The 27,841-nt window shown below is 37.0% G+C and overlaps 1 protein-coding gene across 1 annotated transcript; it reads right to left on the reverse strand.

Moving 5' to 3' along the window:
• Nucleotides 1-427: 427 nt before the first annotated feature.
• On the reverse strand, nucleotides 428-27,735 carry ASPM (assembly factor for spindle microtubules). The gene is made up of 29 exons (XM_054212459.1): nucleotides 27,378-27,735; nucleotides 25,703-25,846; nucleotides 23,973-25,332; nucleotides 21,893-21,994; nucleotides 21,010-21,156; nucleotides 20,309-20,554; nucleotides 20,085-20,152; nucleotides 19,429-19,570; nucleotides 19,219-19,349; nucleotides 18,357-18,532; nucleotides 18,111-18,256; nucleotides 17,948-18,033; nucleotides 16,389-16,598; nucleotides 15,347-15,563; nucleotides 15,115-15,260; nucleotides 14,884-15,012; nucleotides 13,931-14,125; nucleotides 8,628-13,253; nucleotides 7,012-7,161; nucleotides 6,530-6,696; nucleotides 6,045-6,204; nucleotides 5,314-5,523; nucleotides 4,657-4,797; nucleotides 3,808-3,999; nucleotides 3,166-3,358; nucleotides 2,507-2,661; nucleotides 1,843-2,019; nucleotides 645-817; nucleotides 428-565 (listed from the first exon to the last, which is right to left on the reverse strand). The coding sequence occupies exons 1-29, from the start codon at nucleotides 27,666-27,668 to the stop codon at nucleotides 460-462; spliced, it is 10,386 nt and encodes a 3,461-aa protein (XP_054068434.1). The 5' UTR covers nucleotides 27,669-27,735; the 3' UTR covers nucleotides 428-459.
• Between the last annotated feature and the right edge of the window lie 106 nt (nucleotides 27,736-27,841).

Raw genomic sequence — 27,841 nt, forward strand, 5'->3', positions numbered from 1 at the left:
GAAACCTTGCTGGAAAGTAAACTCAAGCGCCCAAAAAACAGTAGCCAGTTTTGAAATCCACAGACTATGCCTCCCTTCCTACCCGTACCTCTCCAGAACAGACAAGCCAGCATAACTGTCCCACAACAAACAACTGTTTTTAATAGCATTCCACAATATTTAATCAGAGTGAGGAATACCATGCTATTTGTAACCTTCACTGTTGTGTAATAACAATACATTACTGCACAAGTGAAATTTCCAGGGCTTACGTTTTTACTATGCAATTCCTTTAGGTAGTAGTACAAAATAGGATTTACAAAGCTGTATACAATATAAAAGAGTTACAGAAATGTTCATTGCAATTTGAAAAAACATTTTCAAGGGTAGCGTGACACTTATCTGCTTTCTTTCAAAGTCATTTAGCTGTCTACTACATATACGCTGTACAAATGCATTTTCCTATACATCATTTACATGTCAGCAGCAGGCAATACCAAGTGTATCCATCACCATCAGAATTGCTTGCAGAGGATCCACAACTTCTTGCATGTTGTCTTTCCTCAAAACCCAGTCTGGTTTAATTCTGTGAAAACATTAGTGGCTTGTCATTAAGATATTATATTGACACAGCAAAAAAAGCAGACTAATTTTTAACCTCTTACCTTGAAACTGTTTTTATTCTTAGAGGAGTTACTGGAACAGAGGAAGTTCCACTTAAGAAAGTGTTTGTTCTCTGCTTCACAAGCGTTCTCTCTGCATCCATTTTGTGTTTACGAGCTGTAAGTTTATATAGGCTTTGAATGCACGTAACAGCTCTTGGTATGCTTCGGATTTCCTGAGGAAAGGTGAAAATAGTACACAGTTAATACTATGAGTTTGAAAGCAACTTAACAAATTAAGAAATCTGTTTTATTCAACGAGAACTGAATGTTCATAATTTAAGCTGAACTTCTACCCACAAGTACAGTGAAACCACTTTAAAACCAGCACTCCAGCACAACAAGTCAGTGGTCTAATGCCTTCAAAATACTTAGCGACTGGTGTGCGACTTGCGATCTCAGAAAATTCAAGCTCTTCCAAGTCAGATATTTCTAATTTCTCATTAAAACCAAATTTCACATATGTCATTGGCATATGCCTTCACTGATTGGTACAGAGATACAAATCAGTGTTTGTACCCATCTTCATAGCAATGAAAGAATAATGCAGTGGTCAGAGGTGACTGGATAGCTTAAGTGCTGATATCTGATGGATACGCAGCTAGTGAATTGACAGCATAGAACCCAGACTACCCTAATAACCTTATTAGGGATTCTAGCAATAGGCACGAACAAAGGAAATTTCTTTCAGAAATAGGCTATGTCTCTGTTACAACAGAGTATGTCAACACAAAGTCATGGACAATTATATTGGCAGTTGTTACTGAGAATAAAGACCTTAACTTTATCTGAAAAGCAACAGAAAACTTTCAGAAATGGAATAAAAGTTAATTAAGTGCCAACTAAACTATATCTAATGCTAAGCAATTGACAGAAAGTCATCAAAACACTGTGGAAAGTAGGGATTGCAATACCACAGTCTTGCAAGGACTGTGGGATCAGAACCTCAATGTCTTACTGAATAGCTCTGGGTGACCAGGGCATAGAAAGCACAAAGTGCATATGAGTGTTTTCACCAGTTTGGAAAAGCATATTTTTCTTCCAAAAAAAAAAAAAAAAAATCAGAGTTTAGTCATAATTAATAATACAGTCGTAATAGGTATGGTAGAGATGGAGAGAAAAAGAAATTACGAATCACACCAAAACATGCAAGAAAAGCACATTAAATCAAATTATTAAACCCAAAACATTTAAGTCTTACCCAAGCTCTTTTCGAATCCTTTGAAAGGATGGCCAACAAACAACAGGTCTTGGTGAAAATGCTTCCTCCTTTCTCTGAAATTTTGTCCCCAGCTTTCCCTCTGTACATTTGCAGTAGGTCTAGTAACGTATCTATAGAATTTTCTACTTCATAAACTGCTTGAGTAGTTCTTTCATACTGTTATACAAGAAAGAGACAAGAGAGTTTATACAAACAGATCTTTAAAATACCTTTCAGGTTAGAGGGAAAAGCAAAATCCATCCACATTCTCCCCTAGACTAAGTTTGTAGCTGATCTGGCATCCAAGCAATAAAAATCACTTCTGTATGTTACACCACAGTAACGTGTTACATGTTTTCGTGTCCCCCCCTTGTTTAGAGACCTGTAGAATCTGATTTAACGTTTAAAATAGAAGAATAAATAAGAGTATGTTTAGAGAAATTTTAAAATAAGTTTAGCCTAAATGTTAAATGCATTTTCCTGAAATAAAAAATAAGAGAATTTGAATGTAGATGCCTGTACAATGGATATATGGTCAAAAACTATGTTTAGCAAATATTTTAAATTTCAAAGTAAAAACCCCTAGAAAAATCAATCTGTACTCAATAACTACAGTAAAGTAGTCTACAGCTTATAAACCTGCAAAAGAAAATATTAAAGTTACCTTTGAAACATTAAGTAGAACCTGAACTGAATATCTGATCACATCCATGCATGGAACGCTCCGGTTACAACTTCGGATCAGAACAAAAATAGTGAAGATTGCTCTGCTCTGGGCCATATTTTCACAACAGAGCGGGGACAGCCTGGTAGCCACCTCTATGATAATTAAAGAAATAAAAAAAAAATAAATGTAATAATAATGAAGACTTTGAAGCTCAAGCAATTCAATTGCAAACCAATTTTTTCCTTATTTTTAAGTAGAAGTGCAAAGAAGTAAACCACACAATTATTGATCTAAACAAGTATTTTAAAGTAATACTTTTAATATTCCAGACTAAAAATTAAGCAGATCAAGCAAGCTATAGAGAATATATGCTGATAGTAGATATAATTGACTCATGTAAGGCATAGTATTACTAGGACTGCCAGGAAATCATAGCAACCACATAGGATTTCTTTCTCTACCTCACTATTTTAATATTGTTCTTAAATCAATAATCTCATTTTAGTCTGGAAAAAAAGACGCATTATACTCTAACACATTCACAGTTTACAATCATGAAGAAAGCCTAAATTTCATTATGAACTCTTCTCAGCTGAAAAATTCCAGTTTCTATCACCCCTGGAATTCTATCAGTTATAATAAAACAAAATACTGACCAAGATGCTTTAATGCTGCAAGAATATAGGAAAGATGTTTGTATTTTAGAAGGTATTCAATAGCAATTGCAGTTCTGTTGCACAGTTTGTTTTCTTCTCTGCTTTTTTCATTAGCTTTTTCTAAACTGTGTCTTAAAGCTTTAGTTTTTGCCGTGTCATTATTCTTTCTCCAAGAATATCCTCTCCACAATGCCTACAGAAAAGGAATTTCACAAAGGGAAAAAAAAAAGTTGTGGAGACAATAGAATTGAACTTCCATTACCATTCCAAATCAATTTTACACAAGTCTTACAACGTATTTAATTACCTTGGTAATTAATTTTTAAGTAACTACCATTCAGTGTTTAATCTTCCAAATACTGGATTTTCAAGACAAAAAACCAGAACAAACACGCATATACACTCCACACACACTCCCATGTAAGTCACCGCAACCAGTATTTGCTTAATATTACTTGATGATCTGTTTGCATTTAGCTTTGATGCCTAAACGGAAGCTGACCTGGCTTGCTATTTAACTGATAAATGCACCAACCAAAGTAAACATCTCGTCTCTCCCTAAAAACTCATGAGAGAAAAATGAAAAATAAAAACAAAATTAAAAACTAAAAAAATTGTATTTTTCTTACAAGAGGTATTTACCTGAAATTTAATTACTCCAACTGCAAATTTTCTCCTATGTCTGCAGGCAAGGAATCTTCGTACATTTCGCTGGATTATGGCTGCTGCATCATTTCTGTGTTTTAGCCACCCTCGAATCACACGTTGTAATTGAATGATTCTTTGATAATCTCTGAGAAATCTCTTTTGCTGCATTTTTGCTCGGAACCATCTCTGTTTAAAATTAAGTACATTTCTATTTATTTATTTAAGATTTTTCCCTAGATTCTGTTTTCCCATCCTAAACAAGCATTGATAAAAATTTAAGAAACTAATGGTCAGTCTGGAGACCTGAAGATGATTTTTACTATTAGGCAGTGCTGCAATGCAGACCTGATTTTTGATCTTGCTTTTAGAGAAGTAAGACATGGTTATATTAAAAATGCTGCAACTTAGACATGTTTGGTACCACTGGCAGGTTAGAAACATCCAATCAAAGAAATCACTGTATCCCAGGGGACCGTTTGTGTAAGGAGACCCTCTTCATTTCACGATCCTTACAGGTTGTCGAGTCTGATCTTTCCTGCTTCCAGTAGGATGTAAAGAATTAGGCTACGACAGCACTCAGATTCGTTGAGCAAGCTTGAGTGTCTCAAGGAAACAAACTTTCCCATCCACCCTCAGCTTTAAAGTGCTTAAGCGTCCAGAGCCTGCTGAGATCCACTCTATTATGCTTAGCTGGGTACAAGCAGCATTATTCAATAAATCATGGTCTCCATAATTTAGCTTTATTTTCACGTGTGAAGGAACTACAGTGTCTTAGTGCTACAGCCTAGCTGACAGAAAAGAAATTAGACTATGTTACACAAAAATATTTGTCCTTAGACTAACCTGTATTATAAGGACAGACGAGATCTGTTTTTGTGCAAGTCTTAAGATGAGGTGATTCCTATATGCCCTTTGAATTTTAATTGCAGAGATATGATGATATGCAGCTGCTGCAAAATAAAGTAGTCTCTTTTGCTCTGAAATCTGTAGAGAGAAAACCAGGATCATTAATTTTCATACTCAGAGGTAGCTGATCATCTGTGCAAAGGCCATAGTACACAGCAATATACCGTTAGATGCTGAAGAACTGCCTGTCATCACCTCAGCACTAAGCAAGCTACCTTTCTTCAGTACTAGGTCTCTAATCTAAACAATAACGCAGAAGCAATTGTAAGCAACAACATTAACATACAGCAGAGAAGAGTTTGATTGTAAGCGTGTGTGTGCAGGAGTATCAGTTATAGGCAAGCCACAAAGATCTCAGAAGCTAAAAAGAAAACGCTCAACAATGAAAACCTAGTTTAGTAGTAAAGGATTGTGAGAAAAGGGTCAAGCTGTATTTTGACTGATTCTGATCCACCCAATTCCCAAAGCAGTCAACAAAACTTTGAGTTCAACAAGCGATCAGGTTTTCCTTTACTTGCCAGCCAGAATTAACGCTAAAACAGCTATAGAGATAATTTACATCAAAAGTATAGTTTTAGTTTGAAGTATACCAACCTTTTTTCTGACTAAATAACCACGTATAAATGCTTGTAGTTTAACGACAGCTTTTCTAGTTTTGTTGTATTTCGTAAGTTGAAGCCTGCCTTCCTGCCAAGCCCTCAGATGATTTTGGATAATTACCACAGCAGCTTTTTGTTGAACAAATTTCCTTCTTGCCTTGAAACCCCTGTATACTTTTTGGATCAAACATACAGCTTGAAGTTTCTGAAAGGGATTTTAAAGAATGCATTGATAATTAAGATTTTGTTCATTCCTGTCATATTTTAGTTCTAGATATTTTCTTTCCATCATAAGAACAACAACAAAAAAAAGGAAATATGAGCAAATTCATGCAGCACTACTTTATATAAAAATGCACTTTCACAATTTGTAAGGTCTTTTCCCACACTTAAATGAGGTCAAAGTTTGGGCAGTTTAGCGTAATCCTTTGTAAGCAGTAAAGACAGCAGAAAATTTTACATTTTATCTTGTTATCAGTATAGACAGGGGTAATTCAACAATTGTAACTGTTCGAAAACAAGAATCAACCTCACTGATCAACGCAAAAAGGAAATGTAGTAAGTTGAGGATCGAACAGTTGTGATTCAAAAAAAAAATCTTTGTTTTGTCCCCCCCATCCCTTTTTCTTTTGTATACTTCTGCACATTGATGACAAAAATCACTCAAATACATTGAAAACTTTAAAAAAAAAACAATGACACAGCAGAATGCAAGTGAAAACATACCTTTCTTAAAAGTCTTCTAGCCCTGTACTGTCTATATGCCAACTGAATGGTAACTGCAGCATTCTTAGTTGCCAGAAACTGATGTCGAATCATTCGTGCAGTAAGGGTTGCTCTCCATCTTCTTTGAATGGTAAGTGCACAGAACTTCATTTTCAAAAACCTAACATGAAAATGCTTTTTAGTTTTTTTCCAAAAGTTGAGAATGCTTGCGTTTAAGTAAGAAAACAGTGAAGGTTCCCCAATATGCAAAATTTAAGTTTGTGATGTAGCTTCCAGTCCAGGAAAATATTTAAATATAAGAAAACTCTTGTGCAAAAGAATAATCCCACTTGCATCAACAGGATTATGTTCATGCACGTTACATATACGTTGCAGGGTCAGAGCCTGACAATCTATAGGCATTTGACAGAGCGCAAAGTAGCACTAAATAATTATCTAATGAAAGCTTTGAAAAGTAGAGAAATTGATATCAAACTCGGTATTACCATGTCCGCTGCTGTTTTGTTTTGAAGTGACTCTGAATAACATGTGAAGCTTTTAAGACAGATGCATATTCCTTTCGCGCTCTCCAGCCTCGAAACCAGGCTTGAATTACTTGTGCTGCTCTCATTTTGTTAACCCACTGCCTGGTTTTATATCCTCTGTATGATGCCTATTAAATATATAAAAAGAAAAAAAAACATTTCAAAACTTGATTTTTTTTTTTGTTTAATGGAACAAACAAAATTAAAAGGAAAAAGTCACGTTAGCATGAAAGGCTTTCAGGATTCCTATCACTACAATATTACAAGTATCTAATTTCTCATGTCTAGAAGATGTTTTCTAATGCAAGTGAAATGCATTCAGGGAAATACCACAAATACCACTTTCTAATGTCTGTAAAAATAATTATGTCATGAAGAAACAAATATAAGAGAGAGTAAAAAAACCCAACAAAAAACCAACAAAAAACACCTTCTGGGATTACCTGAATTCTAATGGCAGCGCTTTTCATTTGATGGTATCTTTGTTGTTCAATATTTCGCATCTGATGGGCTCTGTAGTACTGTTGTATTAATATAGCAGAAAACTTCCATCGAAGGTATTTCTGTCTCTGAATAAATCCACGGAAAAACGCCTTAAAAAAAAGCAAAACAAACACAAAGAATATTACACCACTTGCATGGTATTGACTGGGAAGGTGTTTGCATATTTTTAAGTACAGCTGTACGCACTGGCTTGTTAGAAAAACAACAGTATAAGTAAGTATATTTCCAATTCCCCAATTAATTATTTTTTCCTTCCTTTTAAGCAAAGTAATCATACAAACATTGCTCAGGATATTTAAGTTAAACATTCAGAAAATAACAAAGAAACTGCCACTTCCCCCCTAAAATATGGAGGTGAGGAAGGCACACCTGTTTTCTTATCTGTTAAGTAGAGCATGGGCTCTCCAACAAGATAGTAATAGCAACCTAAGAAATTATTATAAGAGATTATTTCCCTTTCTTCCCTGATTTGCGGGAAAAAATTTCCATTCGTTCCAATAATAGCCTGAAGAGAAATAACTAAGGCCATGACAGGAAGTCACTTAAAGCTTCTCCCAGAAGAAAAGGGGGGTAAAAAAAAAAAAGTGTATTCCCACCACATACAAATCATAATTAACATTAAAAAAAAAAAAAGGAAATATACCTTCCTCCTTCATTCTTAAAAAAAAAATTAAAAAAAATTTGAAAAGCACTTCAGAGTAAATAGTCTTCTAAGCCTCTCTGAACTCACACTGGATGGATATTTATCTTGCTACTTGGGAGATGAAACAATTCTCATTACTTCTTGCTGACCACTTTTCTTGCATCAATGACAGAAGGAAAAACCATCAAACTAAATATTGCCCACTTCCTAGAGTACCTCTGAGAAATCACAGATACAGTTGCACACTAAGTTTCATTATGGTGCAGCTCAATGTACCAAGTGAAACGTACAATAAGAACGCAATATCTCTCCTTACATTCCTAGGCACTCAAGTTAGTCCAGCGCCATTTAATAAATCTAAAAGGACTAACATGATTGATTTATTCATGCCTTCTTAAACATGAGTCTTAAAGAATGCAGCAGTCTGCCTTTTTTGAGATTTACTTCACTTCATAGCCAGTACCAACGCCCACTTATTTCAACACATCAAGACAGCTTTCATTCACATTCCAATCAAAGAAAACATTCATTAAGGTACTAATATTTATATAAGTGAAAGCCAGTTAGGACAAAAATAGTCTTAAAAGAATCACAGAAACACACACAAGTATCAGAACTCATTTGCAGTAGTAAAATTCTAGGGGAGAAACAGCAAGAAAAAGGGATGTTACTTTTTAAGGTACCTCAGCAAGGAAAGACAAAACAAAGCTGAACAGAGACTCATTTCTGTGTGCTGTGGCAGTGAACTTTACACACCTGCCATGTAGTATACTTCAGAAATTGATTCTAATTTAACATATAGCTTTGAATTGTTGTTTGCAAGAGCAGTAATCTTATAAAACCCACAAAAGAAAAAGAAAAACCAAACACCAAACCCATACCCCAAGCCCACTACTATACATTCAAGAGTACCTGAATTTTTATTGTGCTTTCTTTAATTTTGTGAAACCTCTTCTTCTCAATGAATCCTCTGACTCTAGCCTGCACAATGATAATGTTCCTCCGCGTTTGTAAGTAAGTTGTTCTTTGGTATTTCACAGTCAAGTGGGATCGGTAGCATCGCTGTAAGACAACTGCTGCTTTTTTATAGCCTGTATACTGTGATTTAGTTTTATGCATTAAGTAATAGGCTCGTATCGTAATAGCTGCTTTTCTAAGTTGAATAAATTTTCTTCGCTGCACAGCCATCTGAAGGAAAGACTGAATCTTTCTTGCAGCTCGTACCCGTCTTGCTATTTTTCGTGCTTTCATACCACGGACGGCAGACTGAATAATTACTATTGCTTGTCGTTGAGCAGAATACTCCGCTTTCTGTAAACGAGCCCTGTGACACGCTCTGTACCACCTCTGAATAGCAACTGCTGAACTCTGAATCAATTTATAGCGAGTCCTGGCTCTCTGGCATCGGAACATAGACTGGATCATTATGGCTGCTGCTTTCTTTTCAAGAAAACGCCTCCTCTCTAGGCACATTTTTAAGAATGATTGTATGCGCCGTGCAGCCATATTGGTTTTATACAGCTGCCTAGCTTTTTTAGCACGAAAAGAAGACTGAAGGCAAATAACAGCCTTTTTCAGTTTTGCATAGCTTTCCATGTCAGCCTCTTTCGCCATGTTGGCTCTGAACCTTTGCTGTATAACTCTGACAGCCCAGCACAACTGTTTGTAATATCTACGCTGTACATACATGCGATAACTAGACTGTATTACAATTGCTGAAACATGCATGATTCTCAGTTTCTGTCGTTCCTTCATGCCTCTATATGATGCTTGAATAACAAGAACAGAATTCTTCATTGTCAGGTATTTCTTTCGTTGATTCTTTCCTTGAACGTAGGATCGATAGTAGTTCTGTATAACAATAGCCGCAATTCTCATATTTTGATAGGAGCTCCTACTCCTGTGCATTTTGTAGGCTGACTGTATTTTGCTAGCAGCTAAATGCATATGCTCAATACTCTTCCGCACTCTGATACCTCTGTACACAGCCTGTACATGAACAGTTGCTCTGCGAAGAGAAAGGTACTCCAAAGTATGCTTTCTTGACAGAATCAAAGCTCTGTATCTTCTCTGAAAGACAAGAGTAGCTGCTTTAAGAGCGAGGTATCTTTGACGATCTCTAAAAGCTTTAAAATTTTTCTGAACAACAATAGCAGCACGGTGCATTTCTTGACGTCGTTTTTGTGCCCGCATGTCTCGAAAAGCCTTCTGAATACAAGTTGCTGCTTTCTTTAATGAAGAGTAATGCTGTACTGCAATTTTCTTTAGGTTATTGGCTCTGTATCTCTTCTGGAGTAGCTGGGTTGCCCACTGAACTTTTCTGTAATGGCGGTACTCCCTACACATTCGGTAGTTTCTCTGGATTATAAGTGCTGCCTCATGTCTTTTCTTCAAGAGGCACCTTGTTTTCATTCCTCTATAGGCAGCCTGAAGAACTAAAACAGAATTGTAGAGTTTTAAGTACATTTCTCTCACACGCTTCCCTTCCCTGTAAGCACGATAACGTTGCTGTATGATTACTGAAGCAAGCCTGAGAGCTTTATAAGAAATATAAGTTTTATGCATTCTTAACGTTGCTTGAATAACTGTAGCAGCTCGATGCATGTGCTGCATTTTTTTTCTTACTACAAAGCCTCTGTAAGCAGACTGTATGATAACGGCAGCATTAAGGAAAGAGAGGTATTTCTGACGTTGATTTTTTGCTAGTTTTGTTGCTCTGTATTTTCTCTGAATCACAATAGCAGCTGTCTTAACAGAAAGAAAATGTTTTCTTGTGAGAAAAGTTCTAAATCTTCTTTGAATAAGCTCAGCTGATTCATTCATAGTTCTTAGAAGTCTTCTTGTTTTCATACCACGGAACGCAGACTGGATACAAAGTATAGCACTTTTCATAACCATATAGTTGTGAACTTGTGTATCTCGCTCCTTACAAGCACGGAACCACTGCTGAATCCGCCTAGTTGCCAGCAACAATTTTCTGAAATCCCTCTGTTGTTTGTGCATTCGATAATAAGACTGTATTATCGCTGCTGACTGATGTAACGTTTTTAAGTCGTGTCGGACCTTCATGCCTCTGCAGGCAGCCTGAAGAATAATGACAGACTTCTTTAGCTCCAAGTACTTTTTACGTTGTTCTTTGCCTAAACAAAATGCTCTATATTGTCTTTGAATTATAATTGCTGCCATTCTCATTGCCTGATATTTTACGTTCATGCGATGCATCTTAAATGTGGCTTGGATACAAACAGCTGCTTGATGCATACAGTGAATTCGTCGTCTAACTCTTACACCTCTATAAATTGCCTGCATTTTGACTGTGGCTTTTTTTAAAGACAAATATTTCTGCTTTTGACACTTAGCATGAATAGCTGCACGATAACGCCTTTGAACTACTATAGCTGCAGATCTCAGTCTTTCATAGTCCTTTTTGACCAGGTAAGATTTGAAGGCAGCTTGTATAATTGTAGCAGCTTTGTTTAGTTTGCTCAGTTTTTTCCTCACAGTCATCCCACGGTAAGCAGACTGCAAGACTAACACAGCTGCTTTTGTTCTTAGATAAATTGCACGTTGGGTTTTTTTCATACAGTAAGCTCTGAAGTATTTCTGAATCACTAGAGTGGCTTGTCTCAGTTTCTTGTATTTTAGTTGATGTACATGCATTCTGTAATAGGACTGAATAACTGTTGCAAGATTATGTTTCTTTTGAATTGTTTTTCTCACAGTTTTCCCCCTCCATATTGCCTGAAGATGCACTACAGAGTTACGCAGCTGAACATATTCTTGCCGTTGTTTCCGGCCTGTAACACTGGCTCTGTAACGCTTTTGGATAGTTCGCACAGCATGGTCCATAAGTCTGAATTTTTTCAGAGCCATGAATTTTCTGAAGGCAGACTGTATCTTAGTAGCAGCAACACACTGTCTTTGAATCTGCTTTCGTACCTTCCAGCCGCGAAAAGCTGCTTGTAAAGAAAGCACTGCCGCTCTTGTCATTAAGAAGTTCAGTCTTTGCCTATTACCGGTCTTGCAAGCTCTGTACCACCTCTGAATCACAATGGAGGCTTGAACCATTGCTTTATGTTTCGTTCTTGCAGCATGAGCTCTAAAAGCAGTCTGAATTATAATAGCAGCTCTATATTCAAGTTTAAGCTTTTTGCGTGCCTTATAACCCCTGTACGCTGCCTGTAAGCACACGGCTGCTTTCTTAACTTGTAAGAACTCCCGCCTCTGACACAACTGCTTTTTGTATGCACGGTAACAGTTTTGTATGACAACAGCAGCACGACAGATGCTCAAATAACGTTGCCTGTCCCTTCTCATTCTGTAGCGTGCCTGGAGGAATACTGCAGTCTCCCTCCACCTTTGGATTTGTTTCCTGACAAGATAGCCTCGAACTACAGCTTGAATTCTTATGCAAGCTCCCTTCAGTTTCCTATAATCTTCTTTAAGTTGAAGAGCATATCTATGAGACCGATACCGTTGCTGAATATGAAGTGTTGCCTCTCTTAATGCACAATAATGCTTACGTGCTTGCCTCATCTTTACAAAAGCTTGAATCTTCACTGTTGCATCTTTCAAGTTTTTAAATCTCTTCCGGACAATATAAGCACGGTAATTTGACTGAATTTTTATCACAGATCTCAATATGCGAGCCTCTTTCCTAGCTTCCATTCCTCTGTAGGCAGACTGTAGGACAATAGCAGCCAGGCGCATCCTCTGGAAAGAAGCAGCTGCTTTTCTAGAAGTGACATGTGCCCTATACCAAGTTTGAATTACAGAAGCAGCATTTTTCATCTCTTCGTATCTTTTTACTTGTTGGTATTTTCTTACATGTGACTGCAATACAGTAACAGATTTTTTTAATTGTAGAAATCTTAATTTCTCTTTTTTCATTCTCCACAGTGATTGAACAACACAAACTGCTTTTGTTTGTCTGTATAGTTTACGTGCCTTCATGTCCCTAAAAGCAGCTTGGAGAACCATCACTGCTGCACGCTTTTGCAAATAGTACTCTCTTTCAATTTTTCCTAGTTTATAAGCTCTGTAATACTGCTGAATTGTCACTATTTTTGCCCGGTATTCCTGGTAAACACGTCTAGCCAGCCGACACCGGTACCAAGCCTGAATCTTGATAACACTTTGCTTAATACGTAGATACTGCTTCAGATCTCTGTGCATCCTATACCAAGACTGTATGAGAAGGGCAGCCCTCTTTCTTTTAGCCAGTTTTGAAGATTGCCATTTTCGGAAATAAGTCTGAAGCACTAAAGTTGCTTTAATTTTCTGTTGAATCTTGTGTTTTCTCCATCTTCTGAATGCAGACTGAATAGTAAGTGCTGAAGACTTCAACATTTTGTATCTTTGCCGATCTTTTTTTGCCAACTTAGATGCACACAGATGACTCTGAATTGTAACAGTAGCCCAAAGAATTCGTTTATATGCAGCAACACACTTCACCATCCTTATCCTTGCTTGTACAAAGATAACATAGTGTCTTAGCTGTAAATATCTTTTCCTAGCAGAGTATCTCCTCCAGTAAGCCTGCAGGAAAAAGCAGAAAATTTAGGATTTTTGTCATATCTCCAGTTAAGCCTAAATTTGAGAATTACAAACCTCAGACTTTTTAAGATTTCTTTATTCCTACTTAATCGCTAGGAAGACTGAAGCCCACATATCTACATTTAAAAAAAACAAAAAAACCCCAACCAAACAAAAACAAACAAACAACACCCCCTGCCAAATGCTTGAATCATTGGGGTTTTAAGCATTTTAAATTCTGGCAAAAGCTAAGTTTGCCTATGCAACAAAAGATTCACTTTTAGACTATTTGATAAATCAGTGATTCTTTAATCTATATTCTAAAAAGAGAAGCCTTAAGAACGTAGCATTTAACTTTGGGTAATAGAGAGGAAAGTATCTTAAGAAACTAAATTAACTACCAAATTACCAATTGGTAACTAATGTCTGCCATTTTGAACATGCCTATCGCAGGTGCCATAACACTAGGAGAGTATTTTTTTTTTTTTTAAAGCTTCTTCAGTAACGTTCAGCAGCTGCAAAGAGGCAAGCCAACACAATTTGATCAGTCCTTATGTTGAGTGGTTTAAAGGCTCAGTGTTTTAATGTTTATGGTATACCAAAATATTCACTAATTGTCAATTTAGTTTTAGGTTTCAGAGGGTTTCATTGCTCTGTAATCTCATTTTAGATCATACTACCTGAATGACTGTGGCCGATTTACTTCTGGCTTCCTCCAGTTTTGTCTTTTTCAGATTTAAAAGAGCCATCCTGGCTAAGTATCTTCTCCAGTGCTTCTGGATGAAAACTGCTGCATTCACTTTCTTCAGGATGCGTCGACGAGACAAGAAGTTTATTGCAGATTTTTGAATTATCCGAGCAGCTCTGTCTCTTTCCTACAAAGATGGAATTTCCACCGAACAGTTAGGATTGGAATTTTCACTCAAATTTTTTACTTATTAAAATAACTTTTTAAAGCAATCACATAAAAATTAGGCTTGTCGATAAAAAAACCACATAAATATAACCTCTGCCCCCTTCTACACTACAGATTCTTAAAATATTTCATTTGAATGCTGTTTAAACATCGAATAGTATTTATCTCAGAGATAGTGGTGGCATTTAGAAACCTTAATGGTGTCACAGTTTTAAAACTGTCACCATATCTGGTATAACTACCAGAAAAGCAAGAAACAAAATATCAGAACTCATGCGACTTAACTCAAAACACTGGTGAAGTTTAGCTCCTGACCAAAAATATTAAATCCATGCAGAAGTTTGATTACTCTTTTCATCCTGTAGATATTAATAGGAATTAAAAATTAACTACACCTTTTTTGTTTTAAGGAAGCAGTGCAACTATTTTGTATTTGAAATATTGGGAAGAGGGCTTAAGGGGTGACATGCTCTAATCAGAACAGGAAAGAACAGTAGCCCTTAAACAAATATAATTATTTCAGAATAGTCTTAAGTGATAGTGATTTTTAGTAGATTACATCAAGGCGGCCATATATTTTGATAATAAAAATGGTACTGATTTATTTAAATACCAATATTATTCTAACAAACCTGTATGCTCCAAACAGTGAATGTATGTTCTTTATTTAGTATTTCTCAAAGTAGAAACTATGAATGCTGAACAGGCAAAGACTACCTGAGAAAGTTTCAGTTCCCTTTTCAGCCTGTAATTCCTCCAAGCAGTCTGAATTGACCGAGCAGCTCGAGTTTCTTGCCGAAGATCTAGAAGCCGCGAACACAGAAATGATACGTAGGTAATAACAACCTATATAAATGCAGAACACAGCAAGTTAAGGGCTATATGGAAGAGCAGGACGTGTTCACAGGACAGCAGAACATGTTGATATCAACTCTAAAGGCATCTGACCTTCTCATCAGGAATTGTATTTGACATGTCCGAGTGATGAATCATTGCTGGTATTCCACCTAGGTCAGAAACTGCAGCATTGATCAGCTGGAAGTTTTTCCTTTCATTGTCCAAGAGTTCCTTGTATATGACTGAGGCAGTTACAGCTTTCCAAAGAGAATAAGTTTGTCAAATCAAATTGTGTGTAAAAGAAATAGATTTAACATTAATTTCTGTAAGTCAAATAACTCACTTTGGTCAAATGTTCCTTCCATAACGTTTAGAGACGTATCAGACTCTGAACAGGATGAGGAGGAAGAGTTTAGTCCCACTGTATGAGTTCTTGAGCATTCTACTGTTTGAGTTGTACGTTGGCACACAGCTTCCAAAGGCATGTAACATGGATGATAGTGATGAATCAAATGACATAATACTCTACCATCTGAGAAACACACTGTGAAATTTTCTACCTGTTAAATAAAATACAGTAAGATACAAGTTCCTTTAATTTTTGTTACCAGTTAATTAGTATAAAATGGATATAGAATTTGTTATCTTGTACCTTTGAAAGTGACCAAGCGCAAATTTTTTTTGAACAAAAGAATTTATGAAACTAGTGCTTCCTTTGAAGATGCACTGTACAGTGATATATAGCTGTGAAAAACCAGAAACAAAGATGTATGTATACAGTGAATCTCCAAGGGAAACACTTAAGAAACCAAGAAGAAAGCAATCTTTCTACAGAAGGATCCCCAAGAAACTTCCATAGATACCTTTACACAAGGTATTCAGTGCAGAAATAAGCTCTGAACTTGCAGCAGTTTTAAGTGCTGTATCTTGCCCTTCAGAAAAAAAAGCTGTATTCTGACCAGAGACAAGTCTCTGAACAGGGCTTCTCTTCTTGGAAGGAACAAAAACAAACACACATCTTACACATCTCTTTGAAGAGAGGAATCCCCCTTACCCCAAACGTTAGTTTAATTCTCAGCCAACAACCCAACAACCCCATATTCCAGCAAAAATGTTATATTTTTAAAAGGTATTTTTATGTATAAGACTAACTGGAAGAGCTGATCCTTTTAGCCAAATTTGTTTAAAAGGAGAGCTGCAGCTAAACCCACAGAAAGATGGTTATTTCAAATCAGATTAAAACAAAGTCAGGAAGGATATTTAAAAGGAATTACCATTGACTGCTCCTACATATTTGACAGTTTGAAGAATTCTGCTCTATAAAGAATAAGCATTCTTATTACAGCAAAGGATGTATTTACTGAAATGTACACAAAACTATTTACCTTGATATTGTAAAATCCACAAACAGCATTAACCCATGCCATCAGCAGCTTCACGTTTTCACTGTGACCTTGAGGCGAGGAGTTACTATTATCTTCTTGTACTCTAAAACAGTTTGGAAGAGTCTTGAGAGCACCTAATTGTCTTTTGTGTGCATTCTTTAAAAACTCAATTTCTTCTTTTAACTGTTCCACATTAAGAAAAACATCCACCTATAAGGTAGGGGGTAAAAAAAAGGATCTTATTTATGTCACCAACAGTCTGACATGTCATGCATTATAGCAGCTAGATGCAGAGGCTTTAGATATGGCATTTTAGAGAGAAACTAACTCTCACTACTTAGCAGTACCTGCCACACTGAATCAGTAGTGGATAATCTGCATTTGCCAGCATAGCTGGCAGTGTCTGTTACCAACTGCTTCAGATAAAAGAACCTAAACCCACACTCCCACTGTTCTGTGTAAAACAGGTACTTCATTAGTTAATAGTTGGGGAAAACAGGAAAATTGCCTGAAACAGCCTGTGTAATTTCACCATATTTTCAGAGAAATGAACAATTTCAGCGTCTCGCCTGCATTTCTACTGAGTGCATGTACCACACCTCATTTAAGGGATTCTGAGGCTACTTGAGCTGGCATTGTGACGGTCTGATGTTTGGAGAACAAGTAGTACATCCACAGGACTCGGATAAAGCCACTCCTCACTGAAATTATTTCTTTAATGAAAAGCAATGCAACCCCAGTGCATGCATCAGAAGAACTAACCAGAGGAAGGTAACTACTCAATACTATAACAGCAGTTAAGAAAGAAAATAGTTACATTTGGTTTTAATTATGTTCTTCTGGCTCTCTGATAGTTCTGTGGCAATAATATTTGAAATTCTTGCTTTAGATATAGTCAATAGTACTTATATTCCTGACTACTTAGTGGGGAAATTCCACCTCAACTTGCATCTTATTTTACCTTCCATACTTTATGTGCCTTCCTACTGGAGTTGTCAAGCTGGACACTTATTTTCAAAAGACTATCTGACTCCAGTTAATTCTCTAAAACAGTCTTAAGAAAACTATTTTTCCATCCTCTACTTATTTTTTCTAGTGGCTTTGAAATGCCATTGCAGCAATGCCTAAGAAATCTTCATTTTTATTTCAAGAATGTTTCTTCAAATTGACTGTTTCAGACAAATGGAAAAAAGTAGAGCTTCAGAGCTTACTCTATAATTGTCTGTCAATGTAACCTTTTCAGTTAGTAAGAGCTTATCATCATTTTGAGACCAACATTCTTTTACTTTTGATTATCAATTCTGTTGACATACAGCATAAACTTTCCAAAAACTTATGGATGTATATAACAAAAAGCACAGCTGAAACATTATCTAAACTGAACAGTTAGCACATTTAGGTAAAGTTTGCATGGCACTTCGAACACACAAAGAAGATAATTTCACAAATTTGGTTAGTAGAGGTTTCACAGACAACAAACGTTCCTGAAAGATCAGTGTTTTCATTATTGCTCGTTTGTAACTAGTAACAAACACACACAATGAGTAATTGAATAGTACCTGGAAGGCAAAGACAATTTTCCACAGCAGTGCTAATGTTCTTTCCCTGTGTCTATCCACAATATCCCTGGAGTCAATTGAAGCTCCTATCAAATAATCAAGAAATTAAAGTGTGCACTAGTCCTCTGATGCACTTAAAATAACCCTGATTTCTAGGCCTTACCACTTTCATCTTTCAAGTTAATTCCTTGTTCTTTAAGGACGTTAAGAACAATGTCAACATTATGCATCTTCTGTAGACGACTTATTGCAGGAACTCTCAGCTGTTTTGAAAGATTCCAGTTTTTGGTGAGAAGTTCCATTGTTCTCCTAAAAAAGGGAATTTCACAGTTTAATGCCTTAGCCAAGCTCACATTAAGTATTCTGTAAAAGAAAATAAATAGTTTAAAATTATTCTATATCAACGCACACAAGACGAGTGCCACATTGTAAGTCCACAGCCAGATTTGTTACAGCAAAATCAAATTCATCCAGTGGAGTTTGAATATGACTGACGGGTAGTCCTAAGAAACCAAGATGGCGGGAAAGGTCACCTTCACCACTCAGGAAGTCCCGAGAAAATGCAAGCAGAAGGTCTTTGCTGGACTAAAAGACAAAAAAAGAGGAAGATAATCTTTAATCTTAACTCTGCAATATTTGTCAAGCATTATTTCTTTGCCCAATACTGAAAAATGATAATTTTATTATATTTTTTTCAATGTGTTTTTAGCTAGTTCACACAGCTTTAATTTTCATTGTACCTGGCTATCATGTCACTGAAAGCACCACCAAATTCGGGAATACTTTTTTCTTCAGTCTGCCTGTCTATATAGTATAAACCCAAGAAAAGTGATTTTATTTGAATAACATATTTGTTAATCAAAGCCTTTGTACAACAGATATTGCATAGTCTTTCTTATCACAACAAAGTAACAGAAAAAAACCAAACAGAAATGCCCATCAAACCAACCTACAATTAAGATCAGCTGCAGTATGCTAGAGTGATATTTAAAAATAACACAGAAGCTTAACTTTAGAGAGGGAAGCCATATAACGCAAGATAACGGAGTCCTTCCTGCAGGACCAACACCTCAAAATTTTCTTGGGAATTTCTTTACGTGACTGTGAGATGATGTGTTGAGACTGTTCATGCAAAAGGCTGAACAGCCAACACTTGTTAAAGAAAAGTACATATTTACAGTCAGATTTAAAAAAAAAAAGTTTTAAAAAAATAATCTACATTGAGTCTTGGGACAATATCGGAGGGAGACATCAAATCACAGCTCTCTTACCTTGAACTCTGCATCCTTACAAAAGAGGCAAGGGTCATGGTCAATCATTCTGGACCGTTTGGCACAATCCAGAAAGCAAACTAACAGCAGCAATTTTTTCAGTGTGAATTTTGACAAAGCTTCTTCATGACCTAAAAAACATAGAACATATTAAATGATAGTTCAAAAATTAAATGCTAAAAATAACCTATTTTTGGAAGTAGTAGTTACCTTCTCGGTAAAGGTGAGGCACAGTGGAATGTCTGTACTCAGCTGCAATGTCAGGGTTCCAAAGCAAGCGATTAAGGATAAATATTGCTAAACCCATAACATCACTATTACTCTCCAAAGCTATCAGTTCTCCATAAACAGTCTAATATGAAAAAAGGGAAAAGAAAGCAGGACCGTTAAAAATTGCCTTAAATACTATAAGGTTTTTTTTTTTAAGTAATATATATTACTGAAATTCTGAAATAGTAAATGGTAATTAATCTCTAAAAATCAATCCGTTTTCCAAATCCAACATTTCAAAACATGTATGATCATCTGCATCTGAGGAATTGATCAGGAACTTCTTTAAGACGACTGCATTTTTCTCCAGTTTAATAAATGGTGAAACTGATAGGAAACTTCTTTTGTGTTATTGGTCAGGGAGTTAAACTTCCACTTCCTTGATTAAATGTCTTCCTTTTCAATAAGGCAAGCACTTTTTTTAAAAGCAAGTCTGTTGCAATAATTTCAGAGATGTAAACATGCTATAACTGAATTGAACCTACCTGAATTGGTAAACAGAAAACAAAAGAAACCTGAAACGTTCCCCTACTAAAAAAAAATAAATGCTAGATGTCCTTTAAACTTTGATTACAGGCCATAAATTCTGCACTTACCTCCAGACCTATACGCAGCCACAAAGGGTTGTAAGATAAAAGCCAGTTAAGGACTTTCTGCCTCTCTCCTGCAAGAGAGCATCTTACAATATTATATCCAGCAAAAACTTTATATTATAGCAAAAATTTCTATCAATGAACCTCAGATTATATCAACATAGTGTGCGAATAATCCTGTTTCTACCTGCAAGAAAAGAGAGGATGCAGAGTTTTAGTATTCTTACCTACATCTTTCCAGAGATGCCTGTCTCTACGAATGAGCAAACGTCTACTTTCAATCTCAACTTCCAGCTTCTTAATAGCTTTAACCATTGTTTCAGATGTAAACAAACGGCAAGCCTCACGTCGTAACTTATTCAGTTTACGATGAGCTGTATAAGCTTTTAGAGATGCTTCATCTTTCGTTGGTGCTTTAGGAACACTGATTTTATGATGGTTCTCTTCTCCCAAGATAAGAGCAGCTGCATTTACTGTTTAAACACACACAAAAAGTAAGCATTTACATCTCAAAGGTAGCTTTGCCCACCTCATTTATTTTTTTCCTCCCTAAGTTCACATTTTGTTATTTCCTTCTGACTAATGATTTTATCCCTCCAGAAGCTTACCAGTTGTTGCACTAAACTTATATTGTCAAGTACGTATGATCTGCATATTCCGTATTTTCTAGCAAAACCACCACTGAGACACATTACCAAATATTTGGCTTATGATTATCATAGTATTAAGTCAAAGGCTGAAAAGGGAAACAGATGATACATAAAAATTAAAGACCAAAAATCTACTCATACCTAACAGTTTAATGTTACACAAACTAAAGTGACAAGACGGGACGAGTGTTAAGCTAGTACTATTATTCATTAATATTAATAAAGCACATTACATAATGTTTCAGAACATTAAAAGTAAAAATTTTTTGTACTCTTACCTTGTGGGGCATTTGTTTTTACACTGAAGTCATCAGGAGTAAGTACAAAATTTAACCACCAGGTGAAACCTCGTTGCTGCTTCTCCTTCCAACGTTCATCATAAAACATGTTTTTAGCAGCAAAAGGCATTGGGTGCCTAGGGATGACTTAATTAAAAAAAAAAAAAAGTAAGTCCCTCTGGTCCTTGAAACATTTGATAACCAATACGCATTTCATTGTGGAAAGGATTAACATTTGACACTCCAACATTAGCACCATAGCAGAAAAAAGCAGATTGTTACAATCTTCAGTGACTTGCAGATCAGCCACCATTAAATAACCTTCAGCCACAAAACATGGATTACATTATTAAAGCACTAGAACAAAGATAAGATTTCTAGAACCCAGGCCATTTGCAATGCACATCTTGGGGCAAAACCAAGCTGAGTCAGATTACATCCAGAAAGAGCCATTTTATAGATGCATTTTTCTGATCAGGTCACCTTAGTATTATAAGTTCTGCAAAATCAGTATCTTTTTGGTCAGAGATTTCCTCTTCTTAGGTATTCTGTTGTTTTATGAAAATGTTATCCTATATGGAAGAGGCATTTCACTGATAACCATCAGTCATGTGGGAACATATCTGTAATGTAGCTTTTACACTTGCAACAACAACATTTACCTTCAGCTGGCCATGTGTTGCAAGCAATTTTCTTACAAGTAGTCCAAATGGAACCTGAGAGGTTATGCGCATTTTCCTGCTAGATATTGATTCATTGCAGCTACAATCTTCTATTTCGTCTCAACTCTAACCAGTTGGGTCTTACCAATCACCAGCAGTACAGCAACTGTGACATTCAATTCAGTGTCTACTGTTTTACTGAATACCAGGAGTCAGCCTACCTGTTTTCAGAGGTTTCACAAATGTCAGGTGAGACTGAGCCAATCCAGGGATGGGTTTACTAATTCTGTTGGTAGTTTTAGGTGCTTTCTGAAGTGAAGAACCTACAAGCATTAACACACAAATATCAACAACAAACATGTCAGTGAAAGGTAATGTATAAAGCTTCATATTCTTATAAAGTATGGAACTCAAGTAATTCCCCATGAACCGATACAAAATACCAGTAATCTCCTGTTGATGGAAAAACTTAAGCAAAGCAGTTTGACTACAGTCAAAAAGGAAAAATAGTTAAGAGTAAGTAAGAGCTATCACATTTCACAGTTCTTCCATAAAGTAAGGAAACATGGTGTCTGCAATTCATTACCATGTGGCTAGAAACACTAAGCTAATTGGTAAAAATATTCATTAGAACATACGAAACTGCGTATTCTATCAGCATCTGGGGTAAGAGGTATGACTTTTTAGGGCTTGCCTCACCGCTTCCCACAGGTAGATCGCATACTACACTGATACTCATTTCAGTGCAGCCTGACTTGTGTTAGCCCAGGCATCAAGATACGAGGATAGTAAGTATTATCCACTACACAGCAGCAGAAGGGCTTAAATAAAACACAAGGAAAAAAATGCAGATCTAGGCTTTCTGAACTCTCAACATATAAGAATACATACTTTTAGCGCAATCATTTTGTTACATTGACACCAAATGAAGGACTAAAAAAGTATGCTTTTGCAGATGTACTATAGTTGCTGCCTGACATCCCCTGACAAGATGGTACTTCAGAAACAAAAAAGACAGAGATCATAAGTCACAGGTTGCATTCTCCTGCTTAGCTGAAGTAGTGTTTTTCATAGAATGTTCACTTCTCCTAGAGAAGTGAAGTCATTATTCCAATCTCTCATGCACTTCTAATAAATTCTAAATACATTCTGATAATTTTTAATAAAGTTGGACCTCAAGTAGATTAAATTAATGGTGGGCATTTCAATGTTAACTTTTAGTAGTGAAATATAGTTTTTCTTTGTGAAGCCTAGAGACAATGCCTGTGCAATTAAAAGAGTAACAGGTTATGTTTCTCAAGAAAAATTTTCAAGAAGAATCTAACTCAAAGCTGTCATCATTTTTGCATTTCACAACTAGGATTAAGAGACACCAAGGTCATTCCGGGCTCACAGAATACTTCCTTGTCCAGACCATCTATCTATACCCTAGTGGATGACTAGAAATAACCTGGTAGACAACACAGCTTTTCCTGCTGCACACTACCACGCGACTAGTGTGTTATATTTTATGTCGACTACCTTACAAAGCCTGAAATCAAAATGCATTCCTGAATGCCCCAAATCAAATCTAGATCACAGAACAGATCACTTGAACTGAAGAAAGCAGCATGTTGTTTTGATCTGAAAGACATGATGAGTTTTTCCTGTTAGTTATATTGCAGGGACTGCATAAAGATTCTGCAAATTAAATGCTTCTGTCAGTTACAGACCCTCATTCAGTTTCTATTCCAGAGTATACTTGGGAACAGAATGTTTAGAAAACCTAAAATACATTGAAATACAAGAAGCCAACTTCTTCAGATCTTCAAGCCACAAAGTATTGGCAAACTATAAAGGCAGGAAGAGCTACACAAGACTGGCAACAAGCCAGTTACAAATAGTGAAAAGCAGGCAGTGTGAATGAGATGCGGGAAACACATATTTGAAAATATTTGACCACAGTGATGAAGTCAAATATTCACAAAGGTAAGCATACATAACAGAAATCTCATGCAGTGAGTAAGTTTCTAGTAAATTTGAATTACATAAAAAAGGTTCTGCTCGAGAACTACCAGATGCTTCTCCTGTCCTTAACAAGGTTTACAAAAGAATAAAGCAAATTTGAAGCCAATTACATAACCAAAACTCTGACCTAGTCTTCAAGTTTTTAAAATGCAGGTAATATCTAACAAAATTGCAAAGATCCACATTTCAGAGATACGAAATATTCCTGACTTGCTAGACAATTCGGTTTGCTATACAAATTTTATAATCAAAGGCATTTTTCAGGAAGTGGTAAATGAAGGAAATACTGCTTACCAGCTTTCTTTTTCTGCCCTGCTCTCTCTCGGTTTGTGCGTTTGAAGGCTGATGGTCTCATAGTAGCATGTGTTTTATTGTCCACACTAGATGTAAGAGTCCTTTTTCTTTCCACTTCTTCCACATACACCGGAGCTTTAACTCTACTATTTTCTACATATATTTCACTTTTCCTCTTACGACACAAAGAAGTTGATCCAGTAGGAGATGAATTTATTTTGTCACTGTGACACTTATTTTCTGCTGAAATGGGATCTATAACTGGAAGATGTTTCGATATTTCTGCCTTTGAATGTACAGGCACAGCATTAGCACATCCCATTATCGCTTTACTAAGGCATTTTTTAGATTTTGGCTGCAGGGTTTCCATTCTTTTGTCTTCAGCAGCATCAGGCTTATTTTTTATGACAGTGGCAGAAAGAATTGGACGCTTTTTTGGTTGCTCTCTCTGAGAAGAATTGTGAGTCTGAAGCTCCCCTGTAGAAGGAAAACTGAAGTGATTTTCTTTGGGTTTGTCATAATGAAGTACCTGTGATTCTACATTATGCATCTCAAAGACTTTGTTTAAGTTATGTTCTATATGAACATGTGTTTTTGTCTCTACATCTCCACTTTTTTTCCATTTTGAGGGTAGGAATTTCTTTACAACGTAAGTCTCTGTAGTAGATGATATTAAATCTGCATCAAGTTTAGGAGTCTTTGATTGCTTATCCGACAAGATGTCTTTCACAAATTGATCAGGTGACAGAATTGGAACAGACTGCTCTATTATATCTATATCTACATGATAACTGTCATTTACAAAAGAATCTGGACTTAAAATTCTCCTTGTACTTAAAGCAGGCACAGATGTTAAGTGTTTTGGAGTGCAAACTGGTGAGAGTGCACCATTAAGAATTACTTCATTGTTTGAAATTGGCAGTTGTGTTAATCCAGTAGAACTGTATGCACTTTCAGGTGTTAATTCATTGTGCTCATTAACAAATTTCTTGAGGTTACAGCTGTCTATTTCAGGCAATAACTCCTCATTTACAGCAGCAGCAATATCCAAGAATGTAGTAGATCTTCTCATTGCAAGTGGTGTGCAAACAGTATTACGATCTTCCTCTAGCATTGGTGCAATAGGAGATATAGGCAATTTATTTTCTGAGCCAATGAAAGAGTCATTCCCTGGGGATATACTATTTTGCACTGTGTTCTGATTTTCACATGGCTGAAGCGGGCTTCTAAGTTTATCCACCTTCTGGGAAACTTGAAAGGTTTTATTAACATTTTTAACTTCTGAAGTACTTTTTTTGACTTTTTTTGAAGCAAATGTTTCTGAAGAGTTTTTCTTTTTTATAGTATCCCAAAGACTCTTCTGAAAAAAAACCATAAATGAAAATTAGTTTGCTGACTTTCTACATATTTTCATGTGTAAAAGTGAACGTTACCAGTGTATTCAAAGTCTAAAAATAGACTAAAAAGAACACCTAGTGCAAAATTCACCATAAGTTATTTCCAGGCTTGAAAACTTTTGTTTTGGTCATGTTTTAGTTTTATTCTCTAAGCTGTAATGCACCAATATCTACTTTCCAACCCAGCTGAATAATTTTGAAGATAACAGGCATTCCCACGGAAAGCATTAGTCACCAAATTTTAATTCTCCTACACTGAATTTTCTACTAATAAAAACAATATCTGTGTCAGCTATGCCAAACAGAATTAAGACACATAATAAACACACTCACCTTTTTCTTTGGAGGCTGCTCAGCAATACCCAGGAGCACAGCTTGATGTTTTACAATGCCATTAATAACAAAAGTTACCAGTTCTCTGACTTTTCCTTCTTCTAATGGTGTCCACGTTACAGAAACAAAGACTCTTTGTCCTGACTATTGGAAAAAAAGAAATGTTTAATACCTAGCACCTAGGTACACTTATGTAACATCAAAGATAGAGTAATCAAATCAAATGAGAAATAGTATTCAGAAGCAACATATATTCCAACAACATGAAAAGATAAACAATTGTTAAATGTTTAAGTGTCAGTTCTTCCCTCTCTGACATCTAAATTTAAGCAATCTCTATCAAAAATGTTGTCTAACTAAAAGGGCATATACCTCTTAATGAAACTATAATGGGAAGCAAGCAAGAACACATATCGATATAACACACAGTAAAAAGGACAAGATTTGAGTAAGGGTATGAAAAAATCACAAAACTGCACATATTAACGAAATAAGTGCTCTAAAGTAATAAATAAATGAAGTAATTTTGAGGTAATTATGTTTGGGCTAATAATCAAAAGTTAATTTTTAGGACCTTAGCTGAATCTAAATACCAGTGGAGGAAGTCATGGAGCTATGTATGATCTATGTAAAGATTCTTCACGCGCAGTCACCTCTACTAAATCATTTCAGTGCTCTGCTGGTATCAATACTAACAGACCAAAGAACAATTATACCTCAAATAAAATCAAAAAGAGAGTGTGAAATGACCAATCTCTTGAGCTTTTAATTAGGAGTTCCAGCTCTTCCGGAAGAAGCATTTAATGAAACCATACAAACTAATTCAATATGTGCTTATACAGTAAAGCCGGTCAACAGCAGTTAGTATTCATTAACTACTATAGGAACTTGTTATTCAAATACATCACAGTGAGACTTCAACTTATTTTTATAAGCATATTCTTGCAAGGGATCTCGAGAGTGTCTTCCTTTCTTAAAGAGATTCTACTTATTTGTCCAAATTGTCCTTTTAAAAATCTCCATTGATTGGATTTACCATAGTTTCTATTTCCTTGGGAATTGTAAGGATTTATTCCCAGGTTAAGCCTGCTTTACTCTCTTGTATTGGGAATTAACATGCAGAACAGTGAATTAGCATCCTCTTCACAACAAGCTCCCTCAGTCTTTTTCCTAAACAGATGTCCTCCAACGTTTTGAGAGGTCACTTTTTAAACACCTCTTATTCATCTGTCCCTATCTTTAAAGCCACGTTCCCAGAGAACAATTAATTTCTGCTTTTGTATTTCAGTGAAAAAAACCAAACCCAACTGTGTCGTGCCAGGATTCACTCCCTCCGTAGCCTGTGACAGCTCCCAGGCCACCTAAAGCGCCAGCTCCTCCCCTTTAACACGAACCGCGAGCCTGGGACGCACCGGGACAGCACCCTCAACCACCACCAAATTACCACACTTTCCGGGTAACGGCTACCGAAAACCGTAATACTACGCGGCCGGCTCACGCGTGACTTGTCTCGGGGGAGGATCAGGCCGCAAACCGGTAACGCTCCTCAGGCCGGCGGAGGGCCTTTCTCTGCCGCCGAAGCCTGTGGAGCTTCCTGCCACCCCCCCGCAGGGGGAACTCGGGGGTCCCCTCGCGTGTCACACACTCACAGACACCCACCCCCCCCGCCCGATACCTGCACAGAAAAGCGGCGATGCTCAAGGCTGAAGCCCCTGGCCGAACCCGGGAAGCGGTCGACGACCACCTCGGCGTCCTCCGCGTTAGGGTTGTCGATGCCCAGAAGGCGTGTGCGGGAGCCGCCGACACGCAGACTGCCGAAGCTGAGGAAGGGCGGCCGGGAGAAGTGGCTCAGAACCAGAACGGCAGGGCTTTCATCCGCCTCCTCCTCACCCCGCCGCACGGCCCAGCGCCGCCGCCGAGGACTCTGCTCCCACGCCACCGCTCCGGGGAAGAAACCCGCGGCCATAGCTGGGGCAGAACCCTAGAGAGAGACCCGGCTCTCCACACGGCCGACACCGCTCCCCCTCACAGCACCAACGGCCGCGCCTCCGTTCAAACTCAGCCCCTCCACCAATCCCCGCGGGGGGCCGCTCCCGCCCCTTCCCTTCTCCGCCAATCAGCGCTGAGCGTTTTATTTAA

Source organism: Rissa tridactyla, chromosome 8 (assembly GCF_028500815.1).
Source record: "Rissa tridactyla isolate bRisTri1 chromosome 8, bRisTri1.patW.cur.20221130, whole genome shotgun sequence".
NCBI classification, from domain to species: domain Eukaryota; kingdom Metazoa; phylum Chordata; class Aves; order Charadriiformes; family Laridae; genus Rissa; species Rissa tridactyla.